The 23,801-nt window shown below is 49.5% G+C and overlaps 2 protein-coding genes across 2 annotated transcripts in view; one reads left to right on the top strand and one right to left on the bottom strand.

Annotated features, from left to right (window-relative positions):
- The window catches only part of LOC119972186 (E3 ubiquitin-protein ligase TRIM21-like), a 72,300-nt gene extending 52,594 nt beyond the window's left edge, over positions 1-19,706 (bottom strand). Inside the window, exon 1 of the mRNA XM_038808518.1 lies at positions 19,498-19,706. Within this exon, the coding sequence (XP_038664446.1) occupies positions 19,498-19,698 (201 nt within the window). The 5' untranslated portion in view covers positions 19,699-19,706. The remainder of the gene's footprint in view (positions 1-19,497) is intronic.
- faim2a (Fas apoptotic inhibitory molecule 2a) overlaps positions 1-23,801 on the top strand; it is a 394,729-nt gene that overhangs the window by 103,660 nt on the left and 267,268 nt on the right. The gene's annotated exons all lie outside the window — the stretch shown is intronic.

Raw genomic sequence — 23,801 nt, 5'->3', positions numbered from 1 at the left:
ATTTAACTGCCTCAACGTGTCATGTCGGGCACGACGAAGTCGCTAGAGCCCGACCTACATTCCTCTCCCAACAGATGTTGCCAGATTTACTGTGGGTTTCCAGAACTATCTGAAGTGAAGAGTTACATATATGTTCAGGCAATGAACTGGACCAACCATATAAATGCTATAATAATAACCTTTATTAGAGTCACTAGGAGGCTTCCATTAACACAGCAATGAAGTTACTGTGAAAATCCCCTAGTCGCCACACTCCGTCGCCTGTTCGGGTACACTGAGGGAGAATTCGGAATATCCAGTTCACCTGTACAGCACGCCTTTCACAGGGGCGGCATGGTGACACAGTGGTTAGCACTGCTCCTCACGGCGCTGAGGTCCAAGGTTCGCTCCTCACTCTGGGTCACTGTCCGTGTGGAGTTTGCACATTCTCCCCGTGTTTGCGTGGGTATCGCCCCCACAACTCAAAATGTGCAGGGTAGGTGGATTGGCCATGCTAAATTGCCCTTTAACTGGAAAAAATGAATTGCGTACTCTAAATTTATAAGAAAAAAAAGCAAGTATTTCGGGACTTGTTGGTGGAAACTGGCACGCCCAGAGGAAACCCATGCCGACACCTGGGTTACGGAGATAGGGTGCAGGTGTGGGCTTAAGTAGGGTGCTCTTTCCAAGGGCTGATGCAGACTTGATGGGCCGAATGGCCTTCTTCTGCACTGTAAATTCTTCGATTCTATGACACTGGGAGAACGTGCAGACTCCACACAGTGACCCAAGTAAGAATCGGACCTGAGCCCCTGACGCTGTGAAGCAACAGTGCTAACCACTGTGCTACCATCCCGCCCGTGGCTCCAAGAGCAGGTGAGAGGCTTGGAACCTATGACTCCCAAAAGCCTTTCCACCATCTACAAGGCACAAGTCAGGAGCATGATGGAATAACCTCCATGATCCTGGTTTGCCACCATCCTGGATAAAGCAGCCTCACCCCAACCATCAAATTAAACATTCATTCCCTCCACTACTGATCCACAGTGGTGGTAGTATGTACAAGGTGCACAGCATCAACTCACCAAGCCTATTTAATAATAATCTTTATTAGTGTCACAAGTAGGCTGACATTAACACTGCAATGAAGTTACTGTGAAAATCCCCTAGTCGCCACATTCCGACTCCTGTTCAGGTACACTGAGGGAGAATTCAGAATGTCCAATTCACCTAATAAGCACGTCTTTCAGGACTTGTGGGAGGAAACTGGAGCACCAGGAGAAAACCCACGCAGAGACGGGCAGCACGGTAGCATTGTGGATAGCACAATTGCTTCACAGCTCCAGGGTCCCAGATTCGATTCCCGGCTTGGGTCACTGTCTGTGCAGAGTCTGCACGTTCTCCCCGTGTCTGCGTGGGTTTCCTCCGGGTGCTCCGGTTTCCTCCCACAGTCTAAAATTGTGCTGGTTAGGTGGATTGGCCATGCTAAATTGCCCTTAGTGTCCAAAATTGCCCTTAGTGTTGGGTGGGGTTACTGGGTTATGGGGATAGGGTGGAGGTGTTGACCTTGGGTGGGGTGCTCTTTCCAAGAGCCTGTGCAGACTTGATGGGCCAAATGGCCTCCTTCTGCACTGTAAATTCTATGATTAATTCTATGACACGGGGAGAACATGCAGACTGCGCACAGATAGTGACCCAAGTCGGGAATCAAACCCAGGACCCTGGCGCTGTGAAGCAATAGTGCTAACTTCAACAGCAACTTCCAAACCTGTGATATAACAGGTCAAGGGAAGCAGATAGGAACACCAGCTGCAAGTTCCCTCCAAGCCACACACCATCCTGACTTGGAAATATATCACCATTCCTTCACTATCAGTGGGTTAAAATCTTGGAACTCCCATCCTGACAGCACTGTGTGTGTACCATCAGCTCAGATTGCGATAGTTTAAGAAGGCAGCTCAGCACAACCTTCTGAAGGACAATTAAGGCTGTGTAACAAATGCTAGCCTGGCCAGCAACACTCACTTCCCATGAAATAACATTCAGTAGGGTACAACAGAATATACAGATAAACATATGAATGAGGAGGAGGAGAAAGCCATTCAGGCCCATCGGGCATACCACACCGTTCGGTCAGATTATGATTGATCTGATTGTGGTCGCAACTTCACATTCATGACTAACCACCTGCCCCCTCCCCACCTCTGATAAACTCCATCTGCCATTGATCAAATGTTAACACCAAGAAGTGTGAGGTCAGCATTTAGGGAGGTCTAACAGTTGTAGGGAGTACACAATAAATGGGATATACTAAGAGGGGTAGATGAAGTGAGAGATCTTGGAGTACAGGTACACAGGTCGCTCAGGGCAGCAGTTCAGGTAGACAAGGTTGGAAAGTGAGCAAATGGAATGCTGTCCTTCATTGGCAGAGATATAGAATATAAAAGTAAGGATATAATGTTGGAATTGTATAAACACTGGTGAGGCCACAACTGGAATATTGTGTGCAGTTCTGGTCAGCACATTACAGGGAGGACGTTATTGCTCTGGAGAGAGAGCAGAGGAGGTTTACAAGAATGTTGCCAAGGCTGGAAAAGTGAGGCTCCAAGGAGAGATTGGATAGGTTGGGGTTATTTTCCTTGGAACAAAGAAGGCTGAGGGGTGACTTAATTGAGGGGAAGAGTTAGGGTGGACAGGATAAAATTGATTCCCTCGGTAGAGAATTCTAAAACCAGGGGACACAACTGGCATAAGGTGTAGAGGGGTCATGAGGAAGAACTCATTCCCCTCCCCCCAACAGAGGATAGCGGGAGTCTGGAATTTGCTGCCTGAGTTGGTGGTGGAGGCAGAGACCCTAAACGCTTTTAAAATCATAGAATCATTGAGGTTTACTGCATGAAAACAAGCCCTTCGGCCCAACCTGTCCATGCCGTCCAGTTTTTACCACTAAGCTAGTCCCAATTGCCCGTATATGGCCCATATCCCACTATATCCATCATTCCCATATAACTGTCTAAATGCTTTTTAAAAGACAAAATTGTACCCACCTCTGCTATTGCCTCTGGCAGCTCGTTCCAGACACTCACCACCCTGTGTGTGAAACAATTGCCCCTCTGGACCCTTTTGTATCTCTCCCCTCTTATCTTAAATCTATGCCCTCTAGTTTTAGATTCCCCTACCTTTGGGAAAAGATGTTGACTATAAAAAGAACAAAGAACAAAGAAAATTACAGCACAGGAACAGGCCCTTCGGCCCTCCCAGCCTGCGCCGATCCAGATCCTTTATCTAAACCTGTCGCCTATTTTCCAAGGATCTACTTCCCTCTGTTCCCCGCCCGTTCATATATAAGAACATAAGAACATATATTTGTCCAGATGCATCTTAAGTGATGCTATCGTGTCCGTCTCTACCACCTCCGCTCGCAACGCGTTCCAGGCACCCACCACCCTCTGTGTGAAAACCTTTCCACGCACATCTCCCTTAAACTTTCCCCCTTTCACCTTGAAATCGTGACCCCTTGTAATTGACACCCCCACTTTTGGAAAAAGCTTGTTGCTATCCACCCTGTCTCTTGTACTCAATGTATTCAATACCCCGTCCGATGAAGGCAAGCATGCTGTATGACTTCTTGACCACTCTATCGACCTGCGTTGCCACCTTCAGGGTACAATGGACCTGAACTCCCAGATCTCTCTGTACATCAATTTTCCCCAGGACTCTTCCATTGACCGTATAGTTCGCTCTTGAATTGGATCTTCCAAACTGCATCACCTCGCATTTGCCTGGATTGAACTCCATCTGCCATTTCTCTGCCCAACTCTCCAATCTATCTATATTTTGCTGTATTCTCTGACAGCCCCCCTCGCTATCTGCGCAATCTTAGTATCATCTGCAAACTTGCTAATCAGACCACTTATACCTTCCTCCAGATCATTTATGTATGTCACAAACAGTGGTTCGAGCACGGATCCCTGTGGAACACCACTAGTCACCTTTCTCCATTTTGAGACACTGCCTTCCACAACTACTCACTGTCTCCTGTTGCCCAGCTAGTTATTTATCCATCTAGCTAGTACACCCTGAACCCCATGCGACTTCACTTTTCCTTACAACCTGCCATGGGAAACTTTATCAAACGCCTTACTAAAGTCCATGTATATGACATCTACAGCCCTTCCCTCATCAATTAACTTTGTCACTTCCTCAAAGAATTCTATTAGGTTTGTAAGACATGACCTTCCCTGCACAAAACCACGCTGCCTATCACTGACAAGTCAATTTTCTTCTAAATGTGAATAATTCCTATCCCTCAGTATCTTCTCCAACACTTTGCCTACCACTGACATCAAGCTCACAGGTCTATAATTCCCTGGATTATTCCTGCTACCCTTCTTAAACAAAGGGACAACATTAGCAATTCTCCAGTCCTCCGGGACCTCACCCGTGCTCAAGGATGCTGCAAAGATATCTGTTAAGGTCCCAGCTATTTCGTCCCTCGCTCCCCTCAGTATCCTGGGATAGATCCCATCCGGTCCTGGGGACTTGTCCACCTTAATGTCTTTTAGAATACCCAAAACTTCTCCCTTCCTTATGCCGACTTGACCTAGAGTATTTAAACATCCATCCCTAGCCTCAACATCCGTCATGCCCCTCTCCTTGGTGAATACCGATGCAAAGTACTCATTAAGAATCTCAACCATTTCGTCTGACTCCATGCATAAATTCCCTCTTTTGTCTTTGAGTGGGCCAATCCTTTCTCTAGTTACCCTCTTGCTCCTTATATATGAATAAAAGGCTTTGGGATTTTCCTTAACCCTGTTAGCCAAAGATATTTCATGACCCCTTTTAGCCCTCTTTATTGCGCGTTTGAGATTTGTCCTACTTTCCGATATTCCTCCAAAGCTTCATCAGTTTTAAGTCGCCGAGATCTTATGTATGCTTCCCTTTTCATCTTAGCTAGTCTCACAATTCCACGCGTCATCCATGGTTCCCTAATCTTGCCATTTCTATCCCTCATTTTCACAGGGACATGTCTGTCCTGCACTCTAATCAACCTTTCCTTAAAGATTCGCACATTTCAAATGTGGATTTACCCATAAACAGCTGCTCCCAATCCATATTCCCTAGCTCCTGCCAAATTTTGTTACTGGCCTTTCCCCAATTTAGCACTCTTCTTTTAGGACCACTCTCGTCTTTGTCCATGAATATTCTAAAACTTACGGAATTGTGATCGCTATTCCCAAAGTAATCACCGACTGAAACTTCAACCACCTGACCGGGATCATTCCCCAATACCAGGTCCAGTATGGCCCCTTCCCGAGTTGGACTATTTACGTACTGCTCTAAAAAACTCTCCTGGATGCTCCTTACAAATTCTACTCCATCTATGCCTCCAACTCTAAAAGAGTCCCATTCAATGTTGGGAAAGTTAAAATCGCCCATCACGACCATCCTATTGCTCCTACATTTTTCTATAATCTGTCTACATATTTGTATCTCTACTTCACTCTCGCTTTTGGGAGGCCTGTAATAAAGTCCTAACAATGTTACTGCACCCTTCCTATTCCTTAGCTCTACCCATATTGCCTCAATGCTCGAATCCTCCCTAGTGCCCTCCTTAATCACAGCTGTGATATCATCTCTGACCAGCAATGCAACCCCTCCACCCCTTTTACCTCCCTATCTATCCCTCCTGAATCTACCTTATCTTTGCCATTCATTATTTTATAGACCTCTATAAAATCACCCCTAAGCCTCCTACGCTCCAGGGAAAAAAGTCCCAGTCTATCCAGCCTCTCCTTATAACACAAACCATCAAGTCCCGGTAGCATCTTCGTAAATCTGTTCTGCAAAGGTACTTGGACCTGCACCTGCAGTGCTCTTAAGCTACAGGGCAATGGACGGTGTGCAGGAAGATGGGATTAGAAAGGGCACCTGGGTGTCCTCGGGCTGGCATGGACAAGATGGGCCGAATGGCCTCCTTCTGTACTGTAACTTTTCTATGGTTCTATGACTCTTGTGCGTGAAGAATCTATTCACCTCTGCCTCTAAATTACCCTGGCTGCACTGCTTTCTGGGGGGGAGGGAGGGGGGGGGGGGAGTTTCACAGACTCATGAGATTCTGAGAGATATGATTTTTCCTCATCTCCACCTGAGGTGGAAGACCCTTGTTTTTAAACTGTGTTCCCTGGTCCTAGTCTCTCCCACAAGGAGGAACATCCTTTCAGTATCCACCCTGTCAAATGCCCTCACATTCTTCTATGTTTCAATAAGATCATCTCTCAATCTTCTAAACTCCAATGGATACAGGCCCAACCTGTCCAACCTTCCTTCATAAGAAAACCCCCTTTCCCCAATCCCGGGTACCAGTCAAGCGAACTGTCTATCCTTTCTTAAATAAAAAGTGCTCGAGATGTGGTCTGACCAACACCCTGTACAACTGCAGCAGAACACCCCGGCTTTTATGTCCCATTCACCTGGCAAAAAACACCAACGTTCCATTTGCCTTCCTAATCACTTGTTGTACCTGAATATGAACTTCTCCTGATTGATGTACCAGGACTCCCAGATCCCTCTGTACCTCAGAGTTCTGCAGTCTCTCTCTCTCTCCATTTCAATGATCTGCTGCTTTCTATTCTTCCTGCCAAAGTCGACACGTTCACATTTACCCACATCACATTCCACCTGGCAATCTTTTTCCCACTTACTGAACTTATCTAAATCTTTTTGCAGATTCCTTATTCGTCTTCACAACTTCCCTTTGTGTCAGCAGCAAATTTGGCAACCATACTTTTAATCTTTTTATCCGAGTTATTGATATAAATTGTAAATAGTTGAGGCACCATCCCCGTGGCACTCCACTCGTCACATCCTGCCATCCCAAAAATGCACATTTACTATTTTCCAATCTGATAGGAGCTTTCCAGAATCCAGGAAATTTTGGAATATTAAAACCAGTGCATCTACTATCTCAATAGACAATTAGATGAAGTATATAATAATAATCGCTTAGTGTCACGAGTCGGCTTCAGTGAAGTTACTGTGAAAAGCCCCTAGTCGCCACATTCCGGCGCCTGTTTGGGGAAGCTGGTACGGGAATTGAACTGGCACTGCTGGCCTTGTTCTGCATTACAAGCCAGCTGTTTAGCCCTAAGGAAGTGTGGACTTGTCAGCTTTTAGTTATGATCATTTTTTTCCCGGATATTTTCCTGATGAGTGTAGTGTTCCTCTCTCTTTTTCACCTCCTGATTCACAATTATTCCTGGCATGTTAATTGTATCCGCTACAGTGAAGGCATTTTTTTCCCCCCTTATTAATTCCCATATTCACTCTCTAGAGTACTTACACTCACTTCACTTACTGTTTTCCTTTCAAAATACCTGTGGAAAATCTTACTGTCTGTTTTTAAATTTCTAGCTAGCTTTCATACTCTAATTTCTACATTCTTGTTAATCTTTTAATAATTATTTTCTGTTCTTTATATTCTGTCCAATATTCTGACCTGCCATTCATATTGGTGGAATTATATGCTTTTTCTTCCATTTGATGCTATCTTTAACCTCCTTAATTCACCATGGATAGTGTGTCTTCGACTCTTTCTTTGCCACAGGAATGTCATTTCTGAATATTCTGAAATTTCTCATAAATGTCTGCAGTGCATCTCTACTGACTTATCCCTGAAGTAAAAGTACATAAGGCAGCACGGTGACAATGGTTAGCACTGATGCCTCACAGCACCAGGGACCTGGGTTCAATTCCAGCCTTGTGTGACTGCCTGTTTGGAGTTCTTCCCATTTCTGCGTGGGTTTCCTCCAGGTGCTCCGGTTTCCTCCCACAGTCCAAAGTTAGGTAGATTGGCCATGTCAATAAGTGGGTGTTAGGAGGGTAGGGCGGGTGAGTGGATCTAAGTAGAATGCCCTTTGAGGGTCGGTGCAGACTTGATGGGCTGAATGGTCTCCTTCTGCACTGCAGGGATTCTATGGATTGGAGTTACTCCATATTCAACAGAGTAAAAGGGCGCGATTCTCCACACCCGTGAAAAATCGCGAAGTTGGCCGTTAAAACGGGCGCGTTTTACGACAGTCGGGAAGGGTCCATTTCCCGACGTATTCACGTCCGGGAAATGGGCTAGGAACACGGCCGCGTCAATCACGTGCGCGATGACAACGGAACGCGACAACTATACGACCACGCCCACGTGACGCCGCCCGACGCCGTAAAAAGGCGCGGGCGAGCACAGAATCTGTCGGCCATGATGTTGGAGCTCAGGAGAGCTGCCCCTCGGTTTGTTGAGACCGATGTTGAGACGCTGCTCGATGCCATCGAGCAGAGGAGGGGCATCATCTGCCCGCGTAGAGGGCATCGCCAACCTGCCAGCGCTGTGCGCCAGACCTGGCGTGAGGTGGCTGCTGCCGTCAGTGCTGTGGGGCAGACCCCTCGCTCAGCAGAGCAATGCAGAAAAAAGATGCACGACCTCACCAGGGCTGCCAGGGTAAGTGCCAAGAGGGTGCCCCCTGGTCACAACCATCCCTCCCCCCCTAACTTAATGACCCTGCACAAAACCAAAGGGGGATTGGGGCAGAGTTAGTTGAGGGTGGTTCACAAAGTTGTCACAGACCCAGCGCTCTGGCCCCCGTGGAGAGATGCAATGGTCTTATGACAACTTGTTGGGGGGTCTGGCACCCGGGAGGTCGCGCTATGCGAGGTTGGCGGAGCTGCAACAAGTGAGACAACCCTCCATGACAAACACCCCCCCCCCCCTCCCACATCCTCTGTCCCTTCACACACCCTGCCCACTTGGACACCTCCCCCATCCTCTGTCCCTTCACACACCCTGCCCACTTGGACACCTCCCCATCCTCTGTCCCTTCACACACTCTGCCCACTTGGACACCTCCCCATCCTCTGTCCCTTCACACACCCTGTCCACTTGGACACCTCCCCCATCCTCTGTCCCTTCACACCCTGCCCACTGGGACCGTCCAGCGCCCGGCCGAGCGAATCTAAATAAGCCGTTTCATTCTCTTCCCTAGGACGTGATGCCGAACGACCAGGGCCGTCTGCCTCCAGGCGGAGACACGCATCTGGCCCCACCTCACCCAGGGCTGCACAACATTCGGTGCACGATCAGCGGGGAGTCCCATCCTCCCCAACAGAATCTGTGGAGCAGGACGCCCAGAGGGCGGCGACAAAGCAGGAAACAGAAATGGCCCGCCAACGCCCTGCGGCCTCTCACCTGGACGATGACACAGAGGAGGCGTCAACCCAAGACGACCTCGAGCTTGCGGCACTGCTATCTCCAACACCATCCCAGAGACACTCACCCCGGCCTATTTAGTGATGAGGCTCCTGGGTCACAGTCTGGTTCGCACATCACAGCTGAGCAGGTACAGCAGGTGGAGGTCGGAGCAGACAAGGGCCCGGACTGGCGGAGGCCAGGCCAGGCCCAGCATGCAGCTGGCTCCCAGACGTTTTCTGAGTTCCTGGAGTTTCTCAACCCACCCGCACAGCCGATGCCTCAAGAAACCCAGGGAAACAATGACGGGATGAGGGCTGTCTTCCTGGCTCTGCAGACGCTGTTAGAGGAGTCGAACCACGTCCACGAGCAGGGAGTGGTGCCGCTCATGGCAGCGACCCAGTCCGACACCGCACGGATGGCATCCGCTGTGGAGGCAATGGGTTAGGTTATGCAAGGCGTTGGGGTTAATGTGCACGCATCATCCTCGGCCCTGGACAGGGTTGCCCTCTCACCGGCAGCAATGTGCCAGAGCCAAAACTACATTGCCGGCGCCCTGCGGGCCTTGGCCCAGTTTCACCAGGTCATGGCCCAGTCCCAGCAGTCAGTCGCCGAGAGCATCAACCGCCTGACACATGTGCTGGATGGCGTCGTGCACTCACAGGTTGAGGTCGCACAGTCCGTGGCGGGAATGTCTAACTCCCTGGACTCCATGTCTGAAAACGTTCGGATCCTGGTGGATACCGTCGCAGGCCTCCAGGGCTGGCAGCGCCAGGTGTCGGTGGCGCGACGGGGCACCTCCCCGCTCGCACCTCTGTCCCAAAGTGAGGCCCGGGGGCCACCGGGCTCCCCGAGGGAGGAGGAGGTTTCGGGGCCCGTCCCATTAAGTCCATCACGGGACGTCCCGGAATTCTCGGCCTCCCCCGTCCATCCCTGGTGCATCGGGTGGGCAGCAGGCAGAGCAGGGTGGCACAACGTCACCCGCGACGCCCGCAGAGCAGCCTGGCCCATCAAGGCCGGGTCGCCCCAGGAAACGCTTGGCCAAGGAGAAACGAGTCGAAGGGGGCGATTCGCAGCAGTCCTCCTCCACTCCTGCTGTATCATCTGGGGACTCACGTAGACGTAGTGGTAGGGCCCGTATGGCAACAAAGTGAGACACAGAGTAAGTTGGAACGGGTGAAGGGCACAGTTTAGTTGTAGGGGCTAGGGCACCTGTAAATAATTGTTAATATTAAACGCACTGTTCCACCTTACTTGTAAAACCGTGTGATTGTTCCACAGCCACAGGAATCGTGATGGTGACCGAGTGTCGCTGGGGTTGACGAGCGGTGAAACTTCGGTGCCGGGTGTGCAGTCCCTTCCCCCCCACCCCCTCCCACAGCTAGCCCACGCGGGCACGTGATAGAGTGTCAGTGACGAACTCAGCGGCCACCAAGGTGGATGGTTCAGCTATTGCCATGGGTCAGACTCTCTCTAACGATTCTGAGCTCACAGCTCTTCGCAGAGCGGGCTGTCATCATTCCACATGGCACTGATCACACCCGCACACAGCCATCAATGTTGTGCCATACCGACTGGACCCAGTGGTAAGGGTGATGTCGAAGTGGAGCAGTGTACACTGAGAGGGGGTGGGGTTGTGGTGGTGGCAGTTGTGTGTTGACCCTCTGCACGACTAGCGATGCAGGTGGTGGTTTGGTGTTCAGCGGGGACGTCACATGCGACGCGTGAACTGTGCTGCCACCAAGGCGTCGCGTGCCCGCCGTCCTCGCCGGGTCCGTCGTGCCGCCTCCTGGACATCACCAGCACCTGGGTCGTGTCTGCATGCTGCGCCCGCCACTCCACCAGCCTCTTCCTCCTCCTCCTCCTCCTCCTCCTCCTCCCTCTCCTCCTCCTCCTCCTCCTCCCTCTCCTCCTCCTCCCCTTCTCCCCCTCCTCCTCTGTGCTGGCACCACTGCCACTGGCTTCTCCCTCCGCCTCCTGCAGCAGTTCATCTCCCCTCTGCATCGCGATGTTGTGCAGCGCACAGCAGACCACAACAATGCGAGCGACCCTGTCGGGCTGGTACTGCAGAACCCCTCCGGAGCGGTCTAGGCACCTGAATCTCATCTTCAGGAGGCCAAGGCAGCGCTCCACCACACCCCTGGTTGCTGCATGGGCCTCGTTGTATCGGGTTTCCGCATTGGTCTGAGGCCTCCGTATAGGCGTCATCAGCCAAGACCTCAGCGGATAACCCCTGTCGCCTAGCAACCAGCCCCTCAGCCGGGGGGGACGCCCCTCAAACATCGCAGGGATGAACGACTGCGCTAGTATGTAGGAGTCATGCACACTCCCTGGGAACCTTGCACAGACATTCATGAACCTCATGTGGGGGTCGCATACCACCTGGATATTCATAGAGTATGTCCTCCTCCTGTTTGTGAACACGTCCCTGTCCCCTGCTGGCGGGCGCATGGGGACGTGAACACAATCGATTGCCCCGTGCACCATCGGTATCCCAGCCACTCTGGCAAATCCACGAGCTCGTGAGTCTGGAGTTGCTCGGTCCTCGGGAAAGGTGATGTAGCGGTCCGCGATGGCATAGAGGGCGTCGGTCACATCCCGGATGCACCTGTGGATCGATGACTGGGAGATCCCAGAGACGTCCCCGCTCAGAGACTGGAAGGAGCCGGTCGCATAGAAGTTAAGAGCGACCGTCACCTTGATGGCAACTGGGATCGCATGTCCTCCCCCCGTTCCACGTGGGGCGAGGTGCGCCACGAGGTGACAGATATGTATCACCATCCGCCTACTCAGCCGGAGTCTCCTCCTGCAGGTGATGTCCGTCATTGTTAGGAAAGAGACCCGGACACGGTACAACCCTCGGCTTTGGTCGTCGCCTCGGCGCCGTGGCTGCACCCTCACTCTCTCCTCTTCCTCCTCCTCCTCCCCATGCTGCTCGACGACTGGCAACTCCTCGGCCCTTCCCTCTGCTGCTGCAGCTGTCCCTGCATCCACTGCGGGTTGTGGCTGTGGATGCTGCTGCATCGCCAAATACAGTGCTGCGGCCCCAACCACTGAGCAGAACATAGCCGTTCTGTTCACAGACATTGTGCTAACCTACAGAAGGGTGGTGGGGGGCAGAGAAACGGGACATGTTAGACGGAGGTTAGTCGACACCTCGGCAGCCGCCTGCCACGGGATACCTGTGTGTCCCGGTGGCCTGGTCGCGCTGCTGGCACGCGGTCAGCCTAACCCCTGGTCACTTTCTGCATCCAACGGGCAGTTAACTACGTCCTCTTCACGGGTGCGTCAGTGGCCTGGTCCGTAAGCCACAGGGCAACCAGCGGCCGTGTATTCCGTGACCGGCACGCCATGGCATGGTGGCAGACATTTTGTTACGGGGTTGGACGGGTTCACTCGCTCACTCTCTACCTAACACACTCCCCCACTCACACTCCCCCACTCCCACTCCCCCCCTCCATCTCCCCCTCCGTCTCCCCCACGCCCCCCTTCCGTCTCCCCCCACTCCGTCTCCCCCACTCCCCCCCCTCCGTCTCCCCCCTCCCCCCCCCCCCACATCGCCCCTCCGTCTCCCCCACTCCCCCCTCCATCTCCCCCACTCCCCCCTCCATCTCCCCCACTCCCCCCTCCGTCTCCCCCACTCCCCCCTCCGTCTCCCCCACTCCCCCCTCCATCTCCCCCACTCCCCCCTCCGTCTCCCCCACTCCCCCCCTCCGTCTCCCCCCTCCGTCACCCCCACTCCCCCCTCCGTCTCCACCACTCCCCCCGCCATCTCCCCCACTCCCCCCCCACTCCCCCCCTCCGTCACCCCCACTCCCCCCCCACTCTGGTCCCCCCTCCCGTTCTCAGGGATGCCTTCCCCGTTGTGGCCAGACTCCAGCAGTGCGCTGAGCGGTGCGCTCACCTCCTCGAAGCTGTCGTCAGCCGGCACGACTGGTTGACGAACTTGAAAAGCAGGTGTGTTGGACGCCGTGTAAACAGTGCGTGATGACGTCGGGACTTCGGCCCATCCAGGCTGGAGAATAGCGGGGGGCCAAAAACTAGCGATTCTGGTCGTGTCAGGGGCGCGTTCAAGGCGTTTGACGGGAATGGCGACTTGGAGTTTGTGCGGGGTTCGGAGAATAGCGGGAGGGCGTCGGACCAGCGTCGCCGTGAAAATTTGCGCCGCCCGCTATTCTCCGACCCGTCGTGAGTGCGGAGAATTGCGCCCAGAGTTACTCACAAGATGACTGCGCAAAGGTGAGAGTTTTGCATATAACAGAACACATATCTGTGGCAGCCCTACAGCCATGTAATACTTTGAGGAGCTGTAATTTACTGTAAGGTAGATTATCCGCTCCGTAATTGGATGGTGTCACCTTGAGCAGAGTCCACTGCTGTGACTCCCATCAATCCAAGTGCTCGAGCTCCAGGACCAGATAGGTGTGCGGTCTTATGGGAAGGGATATCCAGGGCTGGTGTGGAGAAGAGCGTAGGGGTCATGATAGGAAGGCCAGCCCTCCCCTCCAATATTTTCCCATCTGAGGCCCAAACAAGATGATCCGATAGTCTTTGACCACCCTCCTCCCATCCCTGAACTCCTCCTGCTGACCAGGTTAAAAGCAGACTTTGAGCTACAAGTGGGCAGACCACCCAAGACGATTTCCACCACCCCTCTCCCACTTCCTGTTACATTGGGGAAGGATTAGGGTTGGGATTCATAACTATTAAACCACCATGCCTTCATTTATCTGTGATGTGGAGATGCCGGCGTTGGACTGGGGTGAGCACAGTAAGAAGTCTTACAACACCAGGTTAAAGTCCAACAGGTTTGTTTCAAACACGAGCTTTCGGAGCACGGCTCCTTCTTCAGGTGAAAGATTCACCTGAAGAAGGAGCCGTGCTCCGAAAGCTCGTGTTTGAAACAAACCTGTTGGACTTTAACCTGGTGTTGTAAGACTTCTTACTGTACTTCATTTATCTGCAGTACTTGAGGAAAATAAAGTGACATTGAAGAAAAGTTAAGGTTTGGAGTAGTACAATAGTGATCTGAACTCAATAGCACATGTTGGCTGCATGACTAATTCCAAGGTGGAGTTCAAAGTGAACATAGTTGGTCCAGACTACTCCTTCATTACACAAGGGAAATATATACTTGCTACAATTTTCTGTGCAATTATTAAACCCTCAGGGTGAAAGTAAATCTGTTTCCTTCTGCAAGAAAGAAATGAGCTCACTGCATTGTTTCTAATTCCAAACTTATTTTGAACTAATGGATAGAAGCAGAGGAAGATTCATAGAAACATACGTAGAAAATAGAAGCAAGAGGAGGCCATTCAGCCCTTTGAACCTGCTCTGCCATTCATTATGATCATGGCTGATTATCAAGTGCAATACCCTGACAAAGTAGCACAGTGGTTAGTACTGTTGCTTCACAGCTTCAGGGTCCCAAGTTCGATTTGCGGCTTGGGTCACTGTCTGTGCGGAGTCCACACATTCTCCCCGTGTCTGCGTGGGTTTCCTTCGGGTGCTCCGGTTTCCTCCCACAGTCCAAAGATGTGCAGTTTAGGTGGATTCGCCATACTAAATTGCCCTTAGTGTCCAAAAAGGTTAGGTGGGGTTACTGAGTTACGGGGATAGGGTGGAGGTGTGGGTTTAGGATGCTCTTTCTAAGGGCCGGTGTAGACGCGGTTGGCCGAATGGCCTCCTTCTGAACTGTAGATTCTATGATCCCAACGCCCCCACCCTCCCCCCCCCCCCCCCCCCCCCCCATATTCCTTGATCCCTTTAGCCCCAAGAGCTATATCTAATTCCTTCTTGAAATCACACAACATTTTGTCCTTAAAATTCACCACTGTCTGGGTGAAGAAACTTCTCCTCACCTCAATTCTAATAGGTTTACCCCTTGTCCTCAAACTATGACCCCTAGTTCTGGACTCCCCCAGCATCGGGAACATTCTTTCTCAATCTACCCTGTCTAATCCTGTTAGGATTTTAAAAGTTTCCATGAGGTCCCCTCACTCTTCTACAATATAATCCTAACCGATTAGGTCCCGCCATCCCGGGAATCAGCCTGGTAAACCTTTGCTGCACTCCCTCCATAGCAAGAACATCCTTCCTTAGATAAAGACACCAAAAACTGCACACAATACTCCAGGTATGGCCTCATCAACATCAGTGCCCTACACAATTACTGTAAAATGTCCCCATTCTATACTCAAATCCTCTGGCTATGTAGGCCAACATACCATTTGCTTTCTTTACTGCCTGATGTACCTGCTCACTTACTTTCAGCGACTGATGCATGAGGACACCAAGGTCTCGCTGAGTATCCACCTCTGTCAATTGTATCCATTCAATAATAATCGGCCTTCCTAATTTTGCTACTGAAGTGGATAACCTCACGTTTACCCACATTATACTGGGTATAATGCATCTGTCATGCATGTGCCCACTCATTCAGTCTATCAAAATCACGCTGAAGTATCTCTGCATCCTCCTCACAGCTCACCCTCCATCCAACTTTGCATCATCTGCAAATTTGGAGATAATACATTTATTTCCCTCATCCAAATCACTTATATAATGTGTACAGTTGGGTCCTAGCACAGGTCCATGCGGTGCCCCACTAGTCACTGCCTGCCAATCTATGCTTCCTTTCTGCTAACCAACTTTCTATCCTTCTCAAGTCATTACCTGCAATCCCTTGCGCTTTAACTTTATATAGTAATCTGCTTTGTGAGACCTTGTCGAAAGTCTTCTGAAAATAACTAAAACACATCCACCAGTTCTCCATGGTCAACTCTATGTCTTTAGAGAATTCCAGTAGATTTGTCAAGCATGATTTCCCTTTCGTAAATCCATGCTGAATTTGTCAGATTACACCACTGCTTTCCAAATCCTATGCTATAAAATCCTTGATAATTGACTCCAGCAAATTGCCTACGACCGATGTTAGGCTAACTGGTCTATTGTTCCCTGTTTTCTCTGTACCTCCCTTTTTGAATAGCGGGGTTACATTCGCTACTCTCCAATCTGTAGGAAACATTCCAGAGTTCAAAGAATTTTGGTAAATGACCACCAATGGATCTATTATTTCTAGGGCCACTTCCTCAAGTACTCTGGGATGAAGATTATCAGGCCCTGGAGATTTGTCCGCCTTCAATCACATTAATTTTCCCAAAACCATTTCTTTACTAATACCATTTTCCTTCAGCTCCTCACTGAAACTTTGCTTCTCAGAACTTCCGGTACATTATTCATGTCTACCTTTGTGAAGACAGAAACAAAGTACGAATTTAGTATCTGAGATTTCTTTGTCCCCAGTTATGAATTTCCCCGTTTCTGTGTGTTAGGCGCCTACATTTCTTTTTAATCAATCTTTGTCATATAGAAACTTTTACAGTAGGTGTCTGGTTGCCCAATGATAGGAGACGTTCATACCTAAAGAAACTGAAAGGTCCATAAGAAATCGCTATCATTGACGCGCCAGTTTGTTTTACGTTTTGGGTTGTATTGTGCCCACTGAAAAAGCTATCAGGATAATTTGTGCACTGCACTTCGGGCAGTAGCTTTGCCCCTGCAAGGCATGGTTTGGAGGATCGTGTTTCATGCACAAAGAATGGAATGGCAGAATTGACCCTTATGACTGCCTAAGGAAGACAAATATCTATTTCTGCTGACCCTATAAAGGAGCCGGAAGCACAACCAAATTTAAGGGCACAATTACCTACACATTCAGCATAAGTTCCCCTGTGCCATGTGGAGATACACACAAAGTACCCATTCCAATGAGATAGCAAAAGGATGTCTCTCCAAGGCTGGGGAGGGATCTGTGGAAATGTCAGACACCTATCTCGAAATTCTTAAGGGGGCTGTCTCCAAGCCCAGTTGCCTTTCCTTCCAGCATTTTTGGTGTTTTCTAAGCATGCATGTGTTCAATGGTAAGCTCAGTGAAGTTGATTGGGTAACTCCTGAATCTGGCAGCAGAGTAAGGGAACTGTCCCAGGCTGCAGTGTTGGTGTGGAATCCCATCAGATCCAAGTTCCACCGCAAATTGTGGCCTTACCCACTTCCTGGCATCTGTTCTCCTTGGACCAGATAGTTTGGGGCAACATTTAGAATTTGTAGCTTGCCATTAAGTAGCAACCTCAGGTTTAGAATAAGAAATATATGAGCATCTAGACTTGGATTGGAAGGAGCTTCATGGGACACAATAAATGGAGCGTAAAGGGCCTTAAAGCATATGCTATCCATGGCATCTTGAAGCACCTTTAGAGCCTATCCAGATGTGATACTGAGGGGTCTTGTGGTGCAGTGGGTAGTGTCCCTGGCTGAGCCAGAAGCTCCAGGTTCGAGTCCCACCCAGCACCCGATGGCCAAGGAAGGTGCGTTCACAATGCAGCCAAACAGATTGAGGGTGTCAACCTGCAAATCCTTTCAAACACACCAGTGGCTGGTGCTCAGAGCAGGAGGGCCCCTTGGTCAGCCATGCTTGATGTAGAGTGGCACCCCTTAAGCTACAAGCCCCTGGCGTCTGACTTGAAACCTGTTCTGGGAATTACTAGCTATTGAAACAGACAGAAGTCTGCCTTAGTGCAGCACTCGGTACAGGAAGAGAATTGGAATGGAATGTGACACTGGCAATGGAATAGCTAAAGAAGCAGTATATCTGGATGGGCAGGGGTTCTCAAAGGGGTCCACAACCACCTAGGGTACTGTGAAAAAGAGTTCAAATGATCCGGCTAAATTAACCTGCACTTGCCTCTCCCTCTCGAATGAAGCTTAAAACCCCCAGTGGACCATTCAATTCAGCCAGCAACTAGCAGCTGACCTTTGCTACTCACACAGGTACAAGAAGGTTTTTACAGCTGTAGCATCTTCCTAAACTCATGACCTCAGATTCAATCTACTTCCTACACCTGAGCCACAATCGAATGTAGTGTCAGCAACAAGTTTCACATGAAGTAAACCAAGGATAATGAGATAGACGAGGTTTTTTAAAGCAAAAAGGTGGAATACCCCTTGCTATAAAGTGTAGTCAATCGGGCAGTTTCTCGGATGGTGAATTATCAATACCTTGGGAAGATATAAAAAGAGAAGTGCTGAGGATATATCTCCAGAAATCTGTACGGCTGATCCATCCCCTCTCAAATCAGAAGCAAACCCAAATGGAGCAGTTGAAGGGTTTGAGGAACAGTCGACCCATCAACTCCAATGTAGAACTGAATGGTTGACTGAGCAGTTTTTAACCTGCTGATTAGAAAACTATTCTATTAATCACTGTGTTTCAGCTAAAAGGGAGTATACAGTAGAATTTGCCTCTCCCTATCTCTGACACAGATGTACTTAAAGATCCAGCACTGTTATTTCTAATTTAAAATGCCCATTTCAGCCCTTTACTTGAAACTTGAATCTCATTTTACATCCTGCCTTTTACAAACTAAACCATTGAGAAGCTTACCGCATCCACTATGATCTGCATTTTCCCCTTCCCTGAAGCCACTCTAGATTAAAAAGTTGAGCTGGTCAGGAAATCAGGAACTGGCTACGCTGAATTTTGTCTCCTTTTAAAATTAATAGAAAAGAAACCCTGGCAATATGGGTTGTGAAATAACAATTGGAAGTGAGTGGTTCCGTGTTTCCTATTGGCCCCCAAAAGTGACCCTGTTTGTACAAGTCTGTGTGAAGGGACATTTTATAATAATAATCTTTATCGTCACAAGTAGGCTTACATTAACACTGCAATTAAGTTACTGTGAAAAGCCCTTGGTCGCCACATTCCGGCGCCTGTTCGGGTACACAGAGGGAGAATTCAGAATGTCCAAATTACCTGACAGCCCCACGTCTTTCAGGACTTGTGGGAGGAAACCGGAGCACCCGGAGGAAACCCACGCAGACACGGGGAGAACGTGCAGACTCCACACAGCCAGTGACCCAAGCCGGGAATTGAACCTGGGACCCTGGAGCTGTGAAGCAACAGTGGTAAATCTGTACGGCTGATCCAACCCCTCTCAAATCAGAAGCAAACCCAAATGGAGCAGTTGAAGGGTTTGAGGAACAGTCGACCCATCAACTCCAATGTAGAACTGAATGGTTGACTGAGCAGTTTTTAACCTGCTGATTAGAAAACTATGAAGTGCTACCCATTCAGCAACAGTAACAAGCTCTTGCACATAAAAAAACATAATTTTCCCAGTCTTCACACTATTATTCAATCCCTTCTCTCTACACCCTGTTTCTTGCACCTGGCTCTTGTAAATCTATCGCATTAATAAAGAACATGAGGATGCTCAGGTACTTACCTTATGTTCCTTGCAGGCCTCCTCAAAAGGTGAGAATGTGTGGGTCTTGTGCTTGTTCCCCACCAAGCACCGAGGGCACACACAATCCGCACATTCATTGCAGTAAAGGATCAGGTTTTCACTGTGTAACACACATTGCACACCCAAACTGCTTCCACTGCTTTTGCTGGCAATGCTGCTTTGCCTATTTTGAAGATTCATGCCAAATTGTTGCAATTTTTTAAAAAAACTCTTTTGAACTGAGATACCAGTGAAGAAGAGAATTTTATAGGAAGATTGGTGCAGGATAGAAAAAGGCTTTAACCATGAGTACGTAAGAAGTAAGCAACTATTTATATAGCAAGTTGCCAATGGGAAGGGCCATGCAATTTGATCTTGGGTGTTACATAAGGAGCTAAACCAATGACAACTTTTTATTTGAAATCTTTCTAGGAAGGTATCTGTTTCCAGTTAACCCTGTTTTGCATTCCTTCACTTTTTTTTTTACAATTAATTTACTTAAACGTTTCCTCAAATTCTTAGAACTCTCAATCTGTTCGCACCCTTTTCCAAAGAAAATAAGCCAGTTTACTTATTTGTGCCTCATACCTTACATATGTATCACTTAAAATTCATTGTTTCTTGTATCTGAACCTCTAATTAATGGTGAACACATTCCTACGTAATTGTTTAGGTATTAAAAAAAAACGAGGCTGCATTCATCAAGAAGGATGCAACCATTCTAATTTTCAAAGTGAACAACAATTTCTACTGCTTGAGAAAAGAGTGCAGATTGGTTGGCTAGTACGTTTATTGGTCAAGGTTTTGTTTTGGGGATTACATCATGCTGGGATTCCAAAGCTCTTGTCTCATCCAACCATCCTGTTATAACGCCCGCAGAGATCAAGGAATAAGGATGACCTGATTTCCCGTGATCTCCCCAGAAAATTATCATCCCCAAAATGGGGCGAAGAGCCCCCAAGTGTAAAAACCCTGACCTGGATACAGGGGAGTCGAGAGTGTGATTGTATCATCAATAAATCTTGTTAATTATTTTCCATCTGCTGTTTCGTGCCTGTGCTGTGTTACGGATTTAACACTTCCCCACACAGGCTGGGTGAGAGGAGCAGCAGCGAACCATGGACCGGGGACAGGGTCAGTCCAGGATGGGGTGGTGATCCTGCCCTGCTTCACACTCCTCCCACTGTCTTCACAGTGACCCTGTTCTGCATTACACCCCTACCAGTCTCTTCAGAGTGATCCCGACCAGCTTTACATTCATTGCGGTTTCAATACAGTGATTCTGACTACTCCCGCTCGCCTGAGAGCGATTCTCGCCTGCTTCAATCTCAGTGCTACTGACAAATTTTACACACGTACTACTCTCTTCACAGCGATCCTGGCCTGCTTCACTCTCCTCCGGTCTTTTCACAGAGATCCTGATCTGCTTCACTCTCCTCCCGCTCTCTTCACTGTGATCCTGATCTGCTTCACTCTCCTCCGGTCTTTTCACAGAGATCCTGATCTGCTTCACTCTCCTCCCTCTCTCTTCACAGTGATCCTGATCTGCTTCACTCTCCTCCCGTTCCCTTCACAGTGATCCTGATCTGCTTCACTCTCCTCCGGTCTCTTCACAGTGATCCTGATCTGCTTCACTCTCCTCCCGCTCGCACAGTGATCCTGATCTGCTTCACTCTTCATCTGCTCTCTTCACAGTGATCCTGATCTGCTTCACTCTCCTCCCGGCCTCTTCACAGTGATCCTGATCTGCTTCACTCTCCTCCCGTTCTCTTCACAGTGATCCTGATCTGCTTCACTCTCCTCCCGTTCCCTTCACTGTGATCCCGATCTGCTTCACTCTCCTCCCGGCCTCTTCACAGTAATCCTGATCTGCTTCACTCTCCTCCCGTTCCCTTCACAGTGATCCTGATCTGCTTCACTCTTCATCTGCTCTCTTCACAGTGATCCTGATCTGCTTCACTCTCCTCCCGCTCTCTTCACAGTGATCCTGATCTGCTTCACTCTCCTCCCGCTCTCTTCACTGTGATCCTGATCTGCTTCACTCTTCATCTGCTCTCTTCACAGTGATCCTGATTTCCTTTGTTCCCCTCCTGCTCGCTTCTCCGAGTTCCAGGCCAGCTTCGCACTCCTCGTCTTCTCTTCAAAGTGATCCTGATCTGCTTCACTCTCCTCCCGGCCTCTTCAAAGTGATCCTGATCTGCTTCACTCTCCCCCCGCTCTCTTCACAGTGATCCCAATCTGCTTCACTCTCCTCCGGTCTCTTCAGTGATCCTGATCTGCTTCACAGTCCCCTGCTCTGTTCTCAGTGATCCTGATCTGCTTCACTCTCCTCCCTCTCTCTTCACAGTGATCCTGATCTGCTTCACTCTCCTCCCTCTCTCTTCACAGTGATCCTGATCTGCTTCACTTTCCTCCCGCTCTCTTCACAGTGATCCTGATCTGCATCACTCTCCTCCCGCTCTCTTCACTGTGATCCTGATCTTCTTCAATCTCCTTCCTCTCTCTTCACAGTGATCCTGACCTGCTTCACTCTCCTCCCACTCTCTTCACTGTGATCCTGATCTTCTTCAATCTCCTTCCTCTCTCTTCACAGTGATCCTGATCTGCTTCACTCTCCTCCCACTCTCTTCACTGTGATCCTGATCTTCTTCAATCTCCTTCCTCTCTCTTCACAGTGATCCTGACCTGCTTCACTCTCCTCCCACTCTCTTCACTGTGATCCTGATCTTCTTCAATCTCCTTCCTCTCTCTTCACAGTGATCCTGATCTGCTTCACTCTCCTCCCACCTCTCTTCACTGTGATCCTGATCTTCTTCAATCTCCTTCCTCTCTCTTCACAATGATCCTGATCTGCTTCACTCTCCTCCCGCTCTCTTCACAGTGATCCTGATCTGCTTCATTCTCCTCCCGATCTCTTCACAGTGATCTTGATCTGCTTCATATTCCTCCTGCTCTCTTCACAGTGATCCTGATCTGCTTCACTCTCCGCCCGCTCTCTTCACAGTGATCCTGATCTGCTTCACCCTCCTCCCGCTCTCTTCACAGTGATCCTGATCTGCTTCGCTCTTATCCCTATCACTTTCCAGTGATCCTGATCTACTTTATTCTCCTCCGGGTCTCTTCCCAGGGATCGTGACTTGCTTCACATTCCAACCGGTATATTCACCGCATTCCTAATCTGCTTCACTCTGCTTCACACTCCTCCTTGACTCTTCACAGTGATCCTGATCTTCACACTCCCCCTGCTCTGTTCCCAGTGATCCTGATCTGCTTCACTCTCCTCCCCCTCACTTCACAGTGATCCTGATCTGCTTCACTCTCCTCCCTCTCGCTTCACAGTGATCCTGATCTGCTTCACTCTCCTCCCTCTCTTTCACAGTGATCCTGATCTGCTTCACTCTCTTCCCGCTCTCTTCACACTGATCCTGACCTGCTTCACACCCCCTATCGGTCTCTTCACAGTATCCCGATCTGCTTCGCTCTTGTCCCTATCACTTTCCAGTGATCCTGATCTGCTTCATTCTCCTCCGGGTCTCTTCCCAGGGATCGTGACTTGCTTCATATTCCACCCGGTATATTCACCGCAATCCTGATCTGCTTCACTCTCCTCCCAGCCTCTTAACAGTGATCCTGAGCTTCTACACACTCCTCCTTCTCTCGTCACACAGTAAACTTGACCTGGTTCACACTCCTCCTTGACTCTTCACTGTTATCCTGATCTTCACACTCCTCCTGCTCTGTTCCCAGTGATCCTGATCTGCTTCACTTTCCTCCCTCTCTCTTCACAATGATATTGATCTGCTTCACACATCCTCACGCTCACACAGTGAACCTGACCTGCTTCACAGTCCTCCTTGACTCTTCACAGTGATCCTGATCTTCACACTCCTCCTGCTCTGTTCCCAGTGATCCTGATCTGCTTCACTCTCCTCCCGCTCTGTTCACAGTGATCCTGATCTTCTTCTCCCTTCACAGTGATCCTGATATGCTTCACTCTCCTCCCTCTCTCTCCACAGTGATCCTGATCTGCTTCACTCTCCTCCCTCTCTCTTCACAGTGATCCCAATCTGCTTCACACTCTTCCCACTCTCTTCACAGTGATCCTGACCTGCTTCACACACCCTATCGGTCTCTTCACAGTATCCCGATCTGCTTCGCTCTTGTCCCTATCACTTTCCAGTGATCCTGATCTGCTTCATTCTCCTCCGGGTCTCTTCCCAGGGATCGTGACTTGTTTCACATTCCACCCGGTATATTCACCACAATCCTGACCTGCTTCACTCTCCTCCCAGCCTCTTAACAGT

The sequence above is a fragment of the Scyliorhinus canicula genome, chromosome 10 (genome assembly GCF_902713615.1).
Source record: "Scyliorhinus canicula chromosome 10, sScyCan1.1, whole genome shotgun sequence".
In the NCBI taxonomy this organism is placed as follows: domain Eukaryota; kingdom Metazoa; phylum Chordata; class Chondrichthyes; order Carcharhiniformes; family Scyliorhinidae; genus Scyliorhinus; species Scyliorhinus canicula.
The sequence above is the reverse complement of the archived record's forward strand: the minus strand, read 5'-3'. Positions and strand labels throughout refer to the sequence as shown.